This window comes from Dendropsophus ebraccatus, chromosome 11 (genome assembly GCF_027789765.1).
Source record: "Dendropsophus ebraccatus isolate aDenEbr1 chromosome 11, aDenEbr1.pat, whole genome shotgun sequence".
In the NCBI taxonomy this organism is placed as follows: Eukaryota; Metazoa; Chordata; class Amphibia; order Anura; family Hylidae; genus Dendropsophus; species Dendropsophus ebraccatus.
The window spans coordinates 65073021-65090677 of NC_091464.1; the positions used below are offsets into that span (position 1 = coordinate 65073021).

Sequence of the window (17657 nt, forward strand, 5' to 3'; positions counted from 1 at the left end):
GCTCGAGTGTATATACAGTACAGTAGTAGTACAGTCAGTGCACCACCATCTCCCTTCCTGTACTGTATAAGGCTGCTGGAGTGCATATACAGTACATCAGTAGTACAGGCAGTGCACCACCATCTCCCATACTGTACTGTATAAGGCTGCTGGAGTGTATATACAGTACATCAGTAGTACAGGCAGTGCACCACCATCTCCCATACTGTACTGTATAAGGCTGCTGGAGTGCATATACAATAGTACAGTCAGTGCACCACAATCTCCCATCCTCTACTGTATGGGATTGCTGGAGTGCATATACAGTACAGTAGTAGTACAGTCAGTGCACCACCATATCCCATCATCTACTGTATAAGACTGCTGGAGTGCATATACAGTACAGTAGTAGTACAGTCAGTGCACCACCATCTCCCATCCTGCACTGTATAAGACTGCTGGAGTACATGTACAGCATAGTAGTAGTACAGCCAGTGCACCACCATCTCCCATCCTGTACTGTATAAGATTGCTGGAGCGCATATACAGTACAGTCGGTACACCACATCTCCCATCCTGTAGTGTATAAGATTGCTGGAGAGCATATACAGTACAGTAGTAGTACAGTCAGTGCACCACCATCTCCCATCCTGTACTGTATAAGACTGCTGGAGTGCATATACAGTACAGTAGTAGTCAGTGCACCGCTCTCCCATCCTGTACTGTATAAGACTGCTGGAGTGCATATACAGTACAGTCGGTACACCACATCTCCCATCCTGTACAGTACTGTATAAGACTGCTGGAGAGCATATACAGTACAGTAGTAGTACAGTCAGTGCACCACCATCTCCCATCCTGTACTGTATAAAACTGCTGGAGTGCATATACAGTACAGTAGTAGTACAGTCAGTGCACCGCCGTCTCCCATCCTGTACTGTAGAAGACTGCTGGAGTACATACACAGCACAGTAGTACAGGCAGTGCACCACCATCTCCCATACTGTACAGTACTGTATAAGACTGCTGGAGTGCATATACAGTGCAGTAGTACAGCCAGTGCACCACATCTCCCATCCTGTAGTGTATAAGACTGCTGGAGTACATTCACAGCACAGTAGTAGTACAGTCAGTGCACCACCATCTCCCATCCTGTAGTGTATAAGACTGCTGGAGTGCATATACAGTACAGTAGTAGTACAGCAAGCGCACCACCATCTCCCATCCTGTACAGTACTGTGTAAGACTGCTGGAGTGCATATACAGTACAGTAGTAGTACAGTCAGTGCACCACCATCTCCCATCCTGTACTGTATAAGACTGCTGGAGTACATACACAGCATAGTAGTAGTACAGCCAGTGCACCACATCTCCCATCCTGTACAGTACAGTATAAGACTGCTGGAGTGCATATACAGCACAGCAGTAGTACAGTGAGTGCACCACCATCTCCCATCCTGTACAGTACTGTATAAGACTGCTGGAGTACATACACAGAATAGTAGTAGTACAGCCAGTGCACCACATCTCCCATCCTGTACAGTACTGTATAAGACTGCTGGAGTGCATATACAGTACAGTAGTACAGTCAGTGCACCACCATATCCCATCATCTACTGTATAAGACTGCTGGAGTGCATACACAGCACAGTAGTACAGTCAGTCCACCACCATCTCCCATCCTGTACTGTATAAGATTGCTGGAGTGCATATACAGTGCAGTAGTAGTACAGGCAGTGCACCAACATCTCCCATCCTGTACTGTATAAGATTGCTGGAGTACATACACAGCACAGTAGTACAGTCAGTGCACCACCATCTCCCATCTCTTACAGTACTGGGATGGGGGGGGGACTATACAGTAAAGAATGAGTGAGAAGTTATTGACTACTATACTATAATTGCTAGCTTTGTTGAACATTTCTTGTGTATAATGTCCTGTACAGAATATGCAAAAGAAGAGTCAGTGGATCCTCCTTAAAGAGTCTCGAAACAGGACTAGCCAGATATCCCTCCGGGACGGCAGTGTTATCGTTTGGCTGGTCTCCCTGAGATCAATGATCCCTGAGGCATTGCTCCCACCTATCCAGATTCCTGCTCCACACTGATGAGGGGCAACACCCTGAAACAGCTGTATGTGGATGGATACTTTGCCTTGGTCTTTCCCTTGTCATTACACTGACTTATAGGGCCACTTAACCCCTAGACGACCCTGGACGTAGGGTTACGTCATGGAAGTCTGTCCCCAGACGACCCATGACGTAACCTTACGTCCTGGGTGTTTTTCCCGCTATGAAGCGCGCTCCGGAGCGGAGCGCGCTTCATAGCAGGTGGGGGCCGGCTGCAATCAGCAGCTGGGACCTCACCGGTAATGAAACGCTGCAGCGATCGCGCTGCCGCGTGTCATTAACCCCTTAAACGCCGCGACCGTGGCGTTTAAGTGTAAGTGACAGGGGGAGTCCCCTGTCACTTACCGATCGGGACCCCCGCAGTGTGACTGCAGGGGTCCCGATCGTTGAGACGGACTGCCGGAGGTCTCTCACCTGCCTCCGTGCGGTCCGATCGGCGATCTGCTACACTGAGCCTGCACAGGCAGGCTCAATGAGCAGATCGCCGATAACGCTGATGCCTATGGCATAGCATTCATCAGTGTAGAAATCAAAGTAATGTATGTAGAAGTCCCCCAAAGGGACTTCAAAAGTGTAAAAAAAAAAAAAAGTTCAAAACACTAACACACTGCCCCAAAACCCCTCCCCCAATAAAAGTCTAAATCACCCCCCTTTCGCATTATATAAATAAAACATATAAAAATGAATAAATAGATAAACATATATTATACCGTAGCGTGCGTAATTGTCCGATCTATTAAAATATAACAAGCGTCATTGCGACCGGTAAACGGCGTACACGAAAAGAGGGGAAAAAGTGCGCAGATTACCGATTTTGTTACATTATATATTTAAAAAAATCAATAAAAAGTGATCAAAACGTCCGATCTTCACAAATATGGTATTAATAAAAACTAGAGATCATGGCGGAAAAAATGACACCCCACACAGCCCCGTAGGTGAAAAAATAAAACCGTTATAAGCGTCACAATAGGCCCATTCTATTAATATTTGCCAAAAAAAAGGATTTCATAAAAAAAAAAATATATATATATATATATATATATATATATACATTAGAGAATCTGTGTAACCTGCATATGGTTGTGTTCGGACTGACCTATAGAGTAATGGTATCATGTCGCTGTTACCATATAGTGCATTACGTAGACACAGGAACCCCCCAAACGTTATCATATCGCATTCTTTCTTACGATTTCACCTATTTATATCTTCATAAATAATAATTTTGGAATTCCATCATACATGTTATGGTAAAATGAATGACGCCATTACAAAGTACAACTATTCCTGTAAAAAAACAAGCACTTACATGGCTTGTAGATAGAAAACTGAGAGTGCTAGAGCTCTTAGAAGGGGAGGAGGGAAAAACGAAAGCACTAAGATCAAAATTTGCGCGGTCCACTGGGTCATTTTGGGCCTGGTCCTCAAAGGGTTAATATGGTGGTTTTAGTGGTTTCCCTACAGGAGCCACCTCTTGGCTGGGTCCTTACTGGGGGGATATCTGGCTAGTCCTGTGTTTCCAGACTCTTCAATGATGCTCCACAGGCTCTTCTTTTGCATATTCATGTTTCCCAGGGGGCAGTGCACCTAGGATTTCACTGCATTAAGTGTTTTCACTAACAGCCGGCAGTGTTATTGTTTGGCTGGTCTCCCTGAGACCAGTGATCTGTTTCTCTGTATAGTATATAGTGCTGTTCTGTACTGTAGTGATGACACTTATATAATGAGTACAGTAGGTAATTATTGGTGGGTGCTGCAACCAATTAAACACATTTACATTTTCCTATGGGAAGACACTGCTCGGTTCTCAAACTGCTCTCCTGAACCAATTAAGTTTGAGAACAGAGGTATTACTGTATAACATTTATGTACATGTAACATAAAAGTGCACACAGAGACCTCATAGCTTATCCCTCCAAGAAGAAAAATCAGACAGCTGAAACCCAACGTCATTTATCCCTTTCTCCCCTAGCGTCATCTATTGGGGGTCAGGAGGCCCCATACACATTACAAAATCAGCTAGTCCCACTGGTTGTGAAAGGTGTATGGAGGCCTTTAAAGCTACTCTGTACCCACAATCTGCCCCCCTCCCCCAAAACCTTTCCTTGTACCTTCAGATAGCTGCTTTTAATCCAAAATCTGTCCTGGGGTCCGCTCGGCAGGTGATGCAGTTATTGTCCTAAAAAGCAAACTTTTAAACTTGCAGCACTGTGCCCAACTGGCGTGGCCTAGAGTATCTGCCCTAACTTTGCACCACCCCTCCGTCCCTCCTCATCGTTAGGAATGCCACTGGCAGGATTTTTCCTATTCCTCTGCAGTGAAAACTGCATAGGTGCCTTAATGATCCAGCCCATGTGCCGTGTTCTCACAGGTGATGAATAGGAGACTACCTGCCCCGAGCATTACTAATGATGAAGAGGGTGGGGAGGAGGGGCACAGAGGTTGTACGAGCCTAATGCACAGACACTCTAGGCCATGGCTGTTTGACACAGGGCTGCGAACGAAACGCAGGACAGATCTTTGATTAAAAGCAGCTATCTGATGGTACAAGCAGTTTGTGGGGGGGCAGATTGTGGGTACAGAGTCGTTTTAAAACTTTGGCAGATCTTACATTTACATCCAAAGCAAAAAAATAAATAAATACCACCTATGACTAGGTTCACGTGGCTGCCTGACTTCTGAATTTGCAAAACAATCAGCAGAGCCTCCGTTACGAGTCTTAAAACACGGGGCTAGCCAGATTTCCCTCTAGGGAAGGACCTAGCAAAGGGATGGCTCCTGTATGGAGACCACCAAAACCATCTTAAGGGGTCCTTTCAGTTAATATCCAACTCCAGTTCTGGTATGACAAGGGAAATGCCAAAGCCAGGTATCCATCCACAGACAGCTGTTTCGGGGTGCTGCCTCTCATCAGTGTGGAGTAAGGTTCTTGCAAGGTTTTGGCCCACTCAATGGCCGCAGCAGTGTCCTGCATCAGCCAGTGTAGCCCCCCTTCCCCCGTTTCCCTAATTTAACCAAAGAGAGACCCCGGCAGCTGGATGTGTCTGTAACCCCTTTGTGTACCTCGTTGTGCTATGCTTGTTATGCACATCGTATTAAACAGCCTGCTCTGTGGTTCCCGACCACTTCTGGCCACCACAAGGTGGGGGCTCTAGTTGAATGAATTGATGTCCAGCTTTTTGACAGGAAAAAGTAAAATCCCATATGACCATATCAATAAAGTAAACTCCGTTATCAGTTGTATAAGGAGAGAGCTTTTGCCCGGTACAACTTTATTTATGAACATGATGTCACCTTACACCATTTTATTTTACACACTTATGCCAGAAGACTTCCTCCAGTGTTAGGGTACGTTCACACTGAGTAACACAGGGGGAATCCCGCCTGTCTTAGTGTCACATAGCCCGTCTATGGGAGAGCGTGCGCTCCTTCGCAGCTGCCGCTCTCTGCTCAAAGAAGCGACATGTCACTTCTTTGAGCTGAGAGCAGCGGAGAAGCGCGCACCCTCTCATTCACTTACAGCGGCCCACTGAGCACGGCGGGATTCTGCGGCAGAGAGATCTGTCGCATTTGCTTAGTGTGAATATAACCTTAAAATGTAACCCAGGCTTATATATTCTTTACCTGGCATATGTCTGCTAAAGTGTTGGCTTCAGTTCACACATGAAGGGAATGCTGCAAGTTTTTTTTCTAATGAATTTGCACAGCTACAATCTACAGTGTAGTATAGTTGCAGGTGGATTCACAAACCTCATTAACATGGTGCAGTTCTTGAGCTTTGCATCATGGTCATATCTAAAAAGCCATGGCAGTGTCACTTTATCTAGATGTATAGAAACAATGCCTGCAATGTGTGAGACTTGTGGTGTCACTTTGAGATATAGATATAGTTGTTAATTTCCCGTCTTGTCTTCCTTATGTCTCCCCCAGGTTGTTGAAGAATATACTGCACGGTGGCAGGTCCCTCTGCCACAACTCCAAGTACTTCAGACTGCGCTGTGTTGCTTCACATCTGCAAGCGTCTCCTTCCCGAGTGAATGTGAACATGTCCAGTGTGTTCTCAGCAGACTGGCTCTGTAAGTGCACACCTACTGTAACATCTTTTTTCAGTTCTTTTTAACAATAAGCTTTGCATGTTATATCATGACCGAGTAGGTTAGCTCTGTACTGTGATATGGGACCTGGTTATCTTCCCTCCCAGCAGTGACTGTGGGAAGTAGGTGAATGCACTATGTAACAGTGTCTCAGCAGGTTAAAGGGGAAATATCCACAGGTTTGAGGAATCTAACCTGCTCATAGCTCCCTATTGCGCCCAGGGCTCTGAAAATGAGGGTGTGTCACTTACCCTAATCTTTGGTGCCATTCCCATCCAGTTTTTAATGCAGTGCTCTCTCCTGTAAGGCTGTTTTAGAGCACTGCCCTCCTCCCAGAGTGCTCATCCTCCCCTGGCCAGCCCACCCTTCTAATGAATATCCGTGAAGCTGGCCGCATCGGCACTCTGGGGTTAGGGCAGTGCTCCAGATGGCCTTACTGGACAGATCACTGATTAAAACTAGATGGCAATAGCACCGAGGACGAAGGTAAGAGACATACCTTTATCCTCAGCACCCCGTGCGCAATAAGGAGCCATCAGCAGGTTTGGTTCGTCTAACCAGCTAATAGTTCCGCTTTAGACAATAGGCCTTTATGATAGGCCACATGATGCGCAATAGGGCATATGTCATCAGAAAGGTAACTATCATTTAACCTTTTAATGTCCGCTAATACACCTTTTTACTGATGTTTTTGAGGGTACCTATTCCATACTGACATCTGGGCTCCTTACATGGCATGGTCACATTGTGACCATGACGTGCGGTATATGTGGGTGCTGCTTGCTGAGCATATGAGCCCACATCTACACCTTTGACAGACTGGGCTGGTAATAAATAGATCTCTTTTCAACATTTAATGGAGGCGCTACATAAAGATATCATTGCACTTATTGAAACTGTCGCTAATTGCACGTGTGGCCAGTTACATATGTCAATCCAGGGTGACACTTTCCTTTTAGAGGGAAAATAATAAAAAAAAAAGTTGGATTCTTCAATTATTACTCTGGCTTCTAAACATCATAATAATCCCACACTTTCTGTTGGGTAGAGATCACTTCTCCTTATCACAGTCAGCATTACAATGTAAAGTGACCACTATATAACACAGGATCTGCCACTAACAATAGGTTAGAGTAATAACTTTCCTCCCCTCCCTGCTCACTGACCTTTGCACAGCTCAACGAGCATGCCCACAACACTCTCCCATAAGTGTGTCTGCTGTAAAGCATATCTCTGTGCTGTCAATAACAGCTCAGGGAGGATAACCGCCCACGTAGTACAGAATATTAAAAATAAAGACATTTAAATAGGATACGTATCTTATTATCACCAGCCAGTGATTGATTGGCAGATTCCTATTTACATTAGGAGGAAGCAGGGACTCTTTCTTCTCGCTCATCTTGGTACATTTTCTGTTTCAGGAGTCTCTTTGAGTTGCTGCTGTTTTTTGGAAAAGATGAGTTTTATGAGGCTCCTTTGAAAGACATCCTTGGTTCAGTCCAGGTAAAGATTTTCTTCCCATGATATGGTTCATACTTGCGTGTGTGTATATATGTATATCTATCTATCTATCTATCTATATGTGTATGTATGTGTGTATATGTGTATATATATATATATATATATATATATATATATATATATATATATATATATATTATAGACAAACCCAGTGATTCTTGATTGCCCTTTTTTCAGGAATGCCACGACCTCCTAATCCGGTACGACAACACTGATCTAAGACTAGTTACATGTGTTATTAAGGATGGAGGCCCTTGGGAAGATCCAGTGTTACAAGCTATCCTTAAAGGAAAATCTGAACCTCAAGATATTGGTAAGCTTAATTTTTCAGATAGGAAGAATAATGCATCTATTGTGATCTGAGCCTAAAAGGTCTATATTCTGCAGTAAACTGATGGTGTTTTTTCCCCTTTTGTAGTGGATAAATACCTGAGGTCAGAAAACCAGCTGTTTTTTGAGTTTCGAGTGAGATACCTCATCGCCTGTGAACGTATTTCTGAAGCAGTAGCTCTAATAACAACGTGCTTGAGTCACCCCGAAGTCAGTAAGAACCTTTATTATCATCAGGCCTACTTCACGTGTCTGCATATGACCCGCTTAACAGAGAAGCTGCTTCCTGAGGTTTGTTCTTGACAATTTGCTTTCAAATTACATTTAACGGTTAAAAGTTGGGTGTCGTTAGCAAGGAAAACTGGGCCTACAGCAAAAAAAAACATGGCCAGTATCACTTTGTTGATGGAAAAATGAGTTGTGGTGTTCTGGAGAATAGGCACCTAAGTCAAACACTGAACTTTATCTACCAGGGCTGTGGAGTCTGAGCTAGTTTTGGTTGCAGTCCTAGTTTGAGTTGGATAAAATATACCGACTCAATCTACACCTTTTAAGTGTCACTGTTTCATTTTTTATTTTATTCTTTGCAGAAATCAATAGTCCATGCAATTTTAAGAAACTTTGTAATTGGGTTTATTAGGCAAATAGGCCATTATCTGCATTCAAAAAGCCTTTTCTCAACACCCCCCCCCCCCCTTCCATTCACTGCTCATTATCAGGAAATCTCGACTGGTTTACATCAGTCGGGCCCTGTCTGTTCTATGGAGAGGGGGGGTGGAGGGAGATTAGTCGCCAGTAGAGAACAAAGGATTACACAGCGGAACTGTGTAAAAGCTGCTATTCAGAGGTCAGAGAGGTCAGTGCTGACCTCAGAGGAGATAGCCCAGTGATGTAGCTGTAAATTAACTTTGTTGTCCTGTTTTGGTGCCTCATCTCCCTCCACCCCTCCCTTCTCCATAGAGAACAAGGAAGACGGAGGAGAGCTTCAAACTAATTTTTCATGATAAAAAAGCATTTTTTGGCTAATAAACCTATTGACAAAGTTTCCTAAAATCGCCTGTACTAAAAAAATAAAAAAAAAATAAAAAATTAAACAACAGTGACACTTTAAAAAACAAAACAAAAAAAACTTCCAGTTTCAAACAGGATGGTTACCGCTACAACCCAGGTTATATTTGTTAGTAAATTCACAGTATTTTAGTGGTCAGTCTGGAGTGCATAGGGTCGTCCCCTAAAGACAGACAGGCAACAAAGTATACAAAAAAGTAATCCAGCAGTCTACCGATTAAAATCCAAGATTTTATTGCAAATCTGTTAAATATGAAAAATGGAGTACACTGTTATGGAGTTGCTTACACTTGTTCTGTACTTCTAAAACTGTTTCTTCTCTTTTACAGCATGTACTGAGGATAGATTGCAGTGATGGCGTTAAAATTGTCTGTAATATTGAAAAAGAAGGTAAAACTGCATTGGCACTGCAACTGAGTGAAGCTTTTCTTATCACACAGTTGCAGACTGGAAGAATGTATTGTATTTGGTAAGTGTCAAAAAGAGCCTTTCATTTAAAGTGTCACTGTCATGAATTTTTTTTTTTTTTGCAGAAATCAATAATCCAGGTTTTAAGATTTTAAGAAACTTTGTAATTAGGTTTATTAGCCGAAAAATGCATTTTTATCATGAAAAAGCAGTTTGAAGCTCTCCCCCCTGTCTTTGTTCTCCTATGGAGAGAGCTAAATAAAAGACCAAAACAGGACAACAAAGAGTTAATCTACAAATACATTAATCTACAAATACATTGCCCCTTAATCTCCTCTGACAGTCACCACTGACCTCTCTGAGCTCTGATTACAGCTGTCACCCAGCTGTAATCCTCTGTTATCTGCTTTCTGCTGTCGGCTAACTCCCTCCTTCCTCCTCCCCCCTCCCCTCTCTATAGACCAGACTCGGTATGTCTGATGCAACAAGTCACAACTTCCTGATTTTTTTTTTTTTGCAGTGGATGGAAAAGAAGAGGGAAGGGGGGGGGGCTGGAAAAAATCTTTTAAAATGCAGATAATGGCATATTTGGCTAATAAACCAATTACAAAGTTTCTTAAAATTGCCTGAACTATTGATTTCTGGGAAAAAAGTTACTCATTATAATATTATAATATATATATATATATATATATATATATATATATATATATATATATATATATTAATTATAATATAATATAAAATTATATATTCACATACATATTTGGACCCAGACCCGGAAGTGTGGTGTGCTGCACTTTTGGATCACATACATTCAGAAAAAGCCAAATGTAGTTAATAGCTTACAGCATTTGGCCCATTAAAGTCAATGGGGTCAATGCCTGCTTCAACAGGAAGACATTGGCATCACATTTTCCCATCATTTCAATGTATATGTGCAACAGAAGGGCATGAATGTGATATGACATAGGCCTAACAGAATGTGTACACCACATGCACAGATACTGTGGGTGTTGTCATGTGTAGCAGCACAATGGTGGATGCTGATACTTTTCAGCACCTGTCTGTGCTTGGCTGATAAGCAGTTTATGGGAGCCCCGGGACCTGTACACAGTGAATGGGGCTAGAAGATGTTGGCAATGTGTAGTGGCTAGGCCTGGCTTACTGTGTAGTGTAGCACCAGAGCTCTCCTGAATAGATTATTGTCGATGGTGCTTGCACTGCACTGTCCAACAATTGATACCCTATCCTGGGAATAGGCCTTTTTTTTAATTTTAGCTCAGAAAACCCCTTTATCTGCATAATAGGGGGTTGTACTAACATGCAGAATTTTATTTTTTTGTCTCCTTGTTGCCTTTCGTTCATCTGTGTTGTCTCGTTTCCAGGGATTTAATTTTTATTTGGAGTAAACTTCAATTGAAAGTAAACCCCTCCAAGCAAGTATTTATTGAGCAATGCTACAGCATGCTGAGGATTGCTGCAAATGTGAAGGCCATATTTCCATTCATGAAAACTATCAGAGAGGAGGTAAGTGTGTAGAAAAGAATGTCCCTTGACTTACTATTAGGGATAAGCGAATTTATAGTACTAGTGAAGTGCTTTACTGGACCTGGGGGTCGGCTTGTCAGCTTGCTGCCTTTGTCCTTTGTGCCACTCCACTGAGTGCCTGTAAGTGCTGGATCCAGTTCTGGGAAACTTCCCCCTGTTTCCCAGGACTGGGTCCAGCTTTTCCAGGCACAGAGTTCAAAGCAAACAGGCTGAGAAGCCGACCGCCGAGCCAAGTGAAGCGCTTTGCTAGTACTGTAAATTTGCTCATCCCTACTTACTATCTACTTTATACTGTGTAGTTCCTTCTCATTTCTTAAAAACTTTGACCTCTTGAGGCGTGGACTCCACTTGCCCTGTGGAGGGCATTGGCAGCAGATAAGTTGTGAGGCTTGGCCTCCATAGATCAAATTTAGATTATATTGTACATCCCACTGATGCTTAGTCGACTTTTGTACTTTGGAATTTGGCGGTCAGGTTCACACTGTTCCTGGGCAATTCTTGTGGCGTTGCAGGGTGCATTTTGCTGCTGAAGGAGGCCAATGCCATTGGAGTATACTGCTGCCATGAAGGGGTTTACTTGGCTGGTATGTTTAAATGGGAGTGTGTGTCAAAGTAGAATCTACATGAATACAAAACCCCATGCATAACCATTTGTAACAGCGTGTTCTGATAGCTGGCATTACTTTAAAACATTTGTTCTACACTAGCTCTCCTGTAATACTGGATAAGTCTAACCTTCACCCCACACATGCATCACTGAGCCTTGTTGTGCCCATGATGCTGTTGTTTACTAGTTGTTTTTCCTTGTAGATCCTAACCACTACATTTTTAGGAACACCACCCAGGACCTGCAGTATTGGATATGCTCTGGCCCTGTCATTTAACCAACACAATTTGGCTCTTGTGTGAGTTTCTCAGTTTCTTAGGGCTCTATTACACAGGAAAATGATCAGAGGAACAGGCTGATACTGCCCTGCGTAATAGCCAGTCATTAAATGAGTAAACTGTTTATCAGCTGATTCATTTTGACTAAAAAATGACTTATGATGACAGCGAAAGCCAAACAAACAAAGTAGTAGTTGTTTTTGCTGCCTACAATGTCCTATGGTTGAGCCGTGTAAGTGCTCTCCAAATAAGTTGCCATGACTAAGCATGCATGCGTGCAAAATGCATTGGTGTTTGCAGCAGACATTAACTTTGAATCTTTTTGAATATGGAGAAAAGTTATCACCTTTTAAACATTTCTTTGGAGTGCCGAGACCGTCACGGCCTTATCGTGTTCTTCTGCAAACAAGTGCTGATCTACGGGATCTGTTCTTACGTTCACCGTAGGATCAGGCCATCTAATAGGAGCTTTACACTACTTGTCTGTTTTTTTCTTTTTTTTCCTTCCTGCTTTCAATGCATTAGCTTCGAGAATGGACTGTTTACTTGCTGCTTAATATTTTGCATCTGGTGACAGATACTATAATGTCAAGATAAACAATACTACTTCCGTTGTAAATTGTGACTGTGTAGTAAAAGATTTGGGTTTAAAGCAGGTTTCTTAGATGGGGAGTAATACCATTTCATTAAAATGAGGCATGCTTACTTTCCCAATCTCTGCTGTGCTGTTGGTTCCTCGTCTATATATATAGGGCAGTCCTGCTCATTGACTGACAGTTATGTTTGTCATACATTAAAGGTAACAACTTCCATTTTAAACAAAAAATAAATAGCATATATATCAATCTGCTCCACTCCACAAGCTGCCTGGAGCTCAGCATGCTCGGTGTGACGGTTCCCCGTTAACGTGTAGCTATTTGGCATGCCTGTTCTCTACCCGTACATGTTAGTTTTCTATACTTTTCTGTAACTGTTATAATCCAGAACAATTCAACTGGGCTAATTCTTAATCTCTTTACAGATTGGGGAATGTGCGGTGCAGCTGTCGGTAGAGCTTTGTGGTTGTGCGTTACAACTGGATCTTCAAGACGACCCTGAAACAAAATCCCTAATTTATAAAACCATAGCGTATCTTTTACCCACTGATTTGGAAATCTGCAGAATCTGTGCATTATCTGTCTTCTTCCTGGAGCGGACCGTAGAATCATATCGAATGGTGGAACGGCTGTACAGCTACTCGGATGAGGATTACAATGAGTTTACTAGCTATGTGGAGAATCGAGTGCGCTTTGAACTACTTCCCATATTAAAAAGAGGTTTGATGTTTGATCCAGAATTTTGGAATTTCTCAATGATTCAGGCAAACTGTGCCGCTCTGCTGGGAGACAAAGCCAAGGGGATTATATCCAACTCTGATGCACTGGATAACGTTGTTGAACAACCAAGTTTGCCTTTGGAAGGCGCTTTGGTGCCATTACACAATGGAGACTTGAAGCACAAAGAAAGCAGTAGCAGGCTTAGACCCTCATCAACTCCTAAGAAAAATGATACGGTGCTTGCTACCCCCTCTAAGATGGATACAATTACGCCCAGACATCATTGTACTTTGTGTAATAGACAGTTTTTGGGTGGTCACATACTAAGACATGCACAGACCCATCATAAAAGAGGTTGGTTTTCATGTGTTATATGTGCTCGGAAGTTCAGGAATAAAGTGAAGATGCTTAGACATCTAAAGCATCACTTAAGGAAAATGCAAAGGCATCCAACAGGAGATTCGCCAGACCCTGTCCACATGCATTCCGATAGAAATGAGGAAAATTCTTCAGACGAATCCCCTTCAGAGAATGGAAATTCTAACCAGGACTTGCTAGACAGTAATCATACCATTCCTGGTGCAAACCACACAGTGGACAGTAATGGGGGAAATGTAAATTATTCCACTGCTACGCAGACGTCATTCTCGACAGATGTGAGTAATTCCGATGACACTGCTGCACTAGGCGAAATGCAAGACTTAATAGATAATGGTGGCAAAGACTTGAGTCAATGTGTTAAGTTAAATGGTTCATTATTTTGTTCTGAGGACTCCGCTGTGAATCGCCAGACTAGTTTTCCGTGCCCTGCACAAGGTTGTCACCGGGTTTTCCAGAAAATAAGAGCTTTGAATAAGCATGCACGGAACGCACACCCATCTGACGTGAGGGTACAGCAGCACATAATGGCATCGAACAAAGGCAAGTGCCGGTTCTGCCAGAGAAAGTTTGAGAACTGCAAACATTTTATTGACCATCTAAAAATGCACTTTTATCCCAACGCCTATTTCTGTCAACAGTTCAATTGCAATAAGCGATTCAAGCTTGCAACTCAACTGGCTGAACATCAGCAAAGCCACGAGTTCCTTCAAGTTCGCTGCAGCTTCATGAACTGTCCCCAGCTTTTTAATCAGTTTTCTTCCCTTCATGAGCATGAAGCTCAGCACTATGAACAAAATCCTGTAGATTGTAGTACTTCCTTGCCAGACATTGAGCCTCTAGAAGCTGATCATGTTCCACAAGAGGACAGTGGAAATCTAGGTCAACAACAAGCCATGCCTTCACCTTTTAGTAGAAGAGTAGAACCTTCCCTTGAAGAGGAGGACCGAGACCTGCCCATTCCCATTTGGAAGTCCAGAAAGGATATAGCAGAACCAAAGACCTATAAACAAGCAGAGAAAAAAGTCAATGGTGAAGTACACTTACCTGAGCAGGTCCTCCAAGCAGACTCTAATGTGCAGGATCCAATTTCTGAAGGTGCACCGGTTCCTGTTCCCGAGGAGCAAAACCTCAATGGACATACTGCTCAGGAGCCAAGCGTTGAGGTAGAGACGGCAGCAACTGTAGACAATGATACAGAAACCGATAAAACTCACCCACCGAGCTCGGAAATGCCTCAAGAGACTCCTCCAACAAACGTTGCTACTGAAAATGCACAGACTCCCTCTAAACCAAATGTGGCGACCTCCTCGCCCGCGTTCGGTGCAGCACAAGTGCGGCCGTATAGAAGACCGTTGCCGCCCAGTTATCTAGCTGAACAGTACCTTAGTATGCCAAAACGCAGGAAAAATGACCAGGAACACACTTCTGAAAACCATACGGTATCTAAAGCTCCGGTGGAGAAATTTAGATGTGGGAAGTGCCTAACCAATTACTGTAGCTCCCAAGCACTTGAGCAGCATCTAGCACAGAAGAAGTGTCAGCTGTACTTCGGGTTTGACTCAGATGATGAAAGTAAGTAAGGTTGTAGAGGCCATCGAAAAAAATATAGTCAATTAAAAGGCAATCCAGGATTAGACTAAACACAGGTACTTTCTTGAAAAAAACAGTGCTACAGCGGTCCCCAGGTTGTATGTGATATTGGAGTTTAGTGCCATCCCCTTTAATGGAACTGAGCTGCAAAACCACACCCAAACTGAAAATAGGAGGGAAGCTGTTTCTGAAAGAAAACAGACGAAGTTTTTTTTCTTAACCTGGACTACCTCTTTTAAAGGGTTGTAGGGGAGGGAAATTTTTTTTTCCCTTGATCATTGGCTCTTCACTTCTATCCTGCTCCCTGCTTGGTATTATAACTTTCTCACTGCTCAAGGCCAGGGCTACACTACAACTTTTTTTTTTTTTTTTTTTAATTTGAGCTGCAAGATTCATGTTAACTGAGAGACAGCTATAGTTCACAAGATGGCATACAATGCCATGAATTGCTCTGCACTACAGAAAGTCAGTGTTGCCCTGGCCTAAAATGGGAGGACTGAGACTGGGGAGGTTACTTTGCTGTGATCATTGCATGCACCGGCTATTACTATGTAGACATGGTTTCACCTGCACACAATGATTGTAATAGACAGATGTCAAAGTATACAATATATAATACCACAGGTATTAATTTAACCCCTTGCTTCCGCAGCCTATTTTTCTAAATCTGACCTGTCTCTCTTTTTGTAGTGATAACTCTGCAATGCTTATAACTATCGAGGTTATTCTGAGATTGTGCGTGTTTTTTTTTTTGTTTTTTTGTGACATTCCTTTTTATGTTTGTGGTATACTTTCGTTGATACACTCAGTAAATTTTTGTAAAAAAAAGTGCGCAAAAATTAGAAATATAGATTTCTTTATATTCAAGTTTCTCTTGTTCTAAGATAGTCATGCCACATGAACTAATTATTACTGCAACATCTACAACATACTTTAAGATGACGTCATTTGGTGACATGTCCTTTTACTTGTTAGGATTTTAGAGGGCCTCGAAATTCTGCAGCGATTTTTCAAATTTTCAGGAAAATTTCAAATTCTGATTTTATTAGGGACCAGTTCAGTTCTGAAGTGGATTTCTGGGGCCTGATTGTTAACCCCATAAATCTCCTCTTCATTGTAAAAAACTGCACCCCTCAAAGTATTCAAATTAGCATTTCATAAGTTTATTAACCCTTTAGGTATTTTGCAGAAACTTTAGCAAGTTGGAAGAGAAATTAAAATATATATTTTTTTGCAGATATTCCATTTTAATCCATTTTTTTCCTCTAACACAGCAAATACTAACTGTACTAACTGAGAAATAGAACTCACTATTTATTCCACTTATTCCAGTGTTTCTAGAAATCCCCCATATGTGGCTGCAGTGCGTCACCTGACTCAACCACAGGCCGCAGACATGACAGAGACCTGGGGAATTTTGGGGCCTTTTTTTTTTATTTCAGTTTTTTTTTTTTTTTTAGCCATTATACCATGTCCAAGAGGCCTTAAGGTGCCAAAATATTTGTGTAAGACAAGCTGATGTTTCCATCGGTAACGTTCTGAGGGCCTTTTTTTTTTTTTTTTTCATAAAGTGGTATGAATAAAAAACACAATTTAGCAGCTGTTTTTCATTATTTTTATGTACACCGTTTACTATAAGTTACATATGACCTGTTGTTCGTCAGGTGTGTATGATTAGTGATATCCATTTTATATAGCTTTTGTTAGTTTATGGCATTCATACTATAAAAACAGCTTGTCTTGCATATTGTAAGAGCATTAATATTTTTTTTTTTCCGCCAATGGAGTTTTTTTTTGCTTGCAGCATAAGCTGACGTTTTTAGTGATATACCTATTGTGCTCATGTGATGTTTTGATTGATATTTTTTAGGGAGCGTGATTAACGAAAAAAATGTTTTTAGTTTTTATTATTTCCTCGCGTGGGATAATTAATGGTAAAGGGTTAATAGACGGGGTCATTACGGATGCGGTGATATCAAATAGATGTATTGTATTTATAAGTGATCATTTATAAAGGGGGTGGATGGGGAATGTGTATATTTTATTTAATTAATGTATTTGTGTATGTTGAGTTTTTCAGGTACCTCTGTAATACATTACAGCACATGATGAGTGCTGTAATGTATTATGAAGTGAATGAGCTGTGAGTACACTGACGGCTCATTCAAAGGATCAGACCCCTGCCTCAGTGCAGGGGCCTGATCGTTGTAACCATAGCCGCCCAGACACATTGGGCAGCGTCTGGGTTGCTATGGTTATAATGGGGGTAACACGGTTCCCCTCCGGGCAGTGGCAGCAGGAGGAGACTGTGTGTGTCCTGATCGCTACTAGGGAAAGCAGGGGGAGGCAGGGACAACATGGCTTTCCAGGAACTACCTTCTTTACATGATGTTCCTGGAACG

General features: G+C 42.3%; 1 protein-coding gene across 1 annotated transcript in view; it reads left to right on the forward strand.

Moving 5' to 3' along the window:
* ZNF654 (zinc finger protein 654) overlaps positions 1 to 17657 on the forward strand; it is a 34449-nt gene that overhangs the window by 12633 nt on the left and 4159 nt on the right. Inside the window, exons 2-8 of the mRNA XM_069944572.1 lie at positions 6042 to 6187; positions 7627 to 7708; positions 7904 to 8039; positions 8145 to 8347; positions 9454 to 9593; positions 10921 to 11062; positions 12990 to 15237. Of these exons, the coding sequence (XP_069800673.1) occupies positions 6042 to 6187; positions 7627 to 7708; positions 7904 to 8039; positions 8145 to 8347; positions 9454 to 9593; positions 10921 to 11062; positions 12990 to 15237 (3097 nt within the window). The remainder of the gene's footprint in view (positions 1 to 6041; positions 6188 to 7626; positions 7709 to 7903; positions 8040 to 8144; positions 8348 to 9453; positions 9594 to 10920; positions 11063 to 12989; positions 15238 to 17657) is intronic.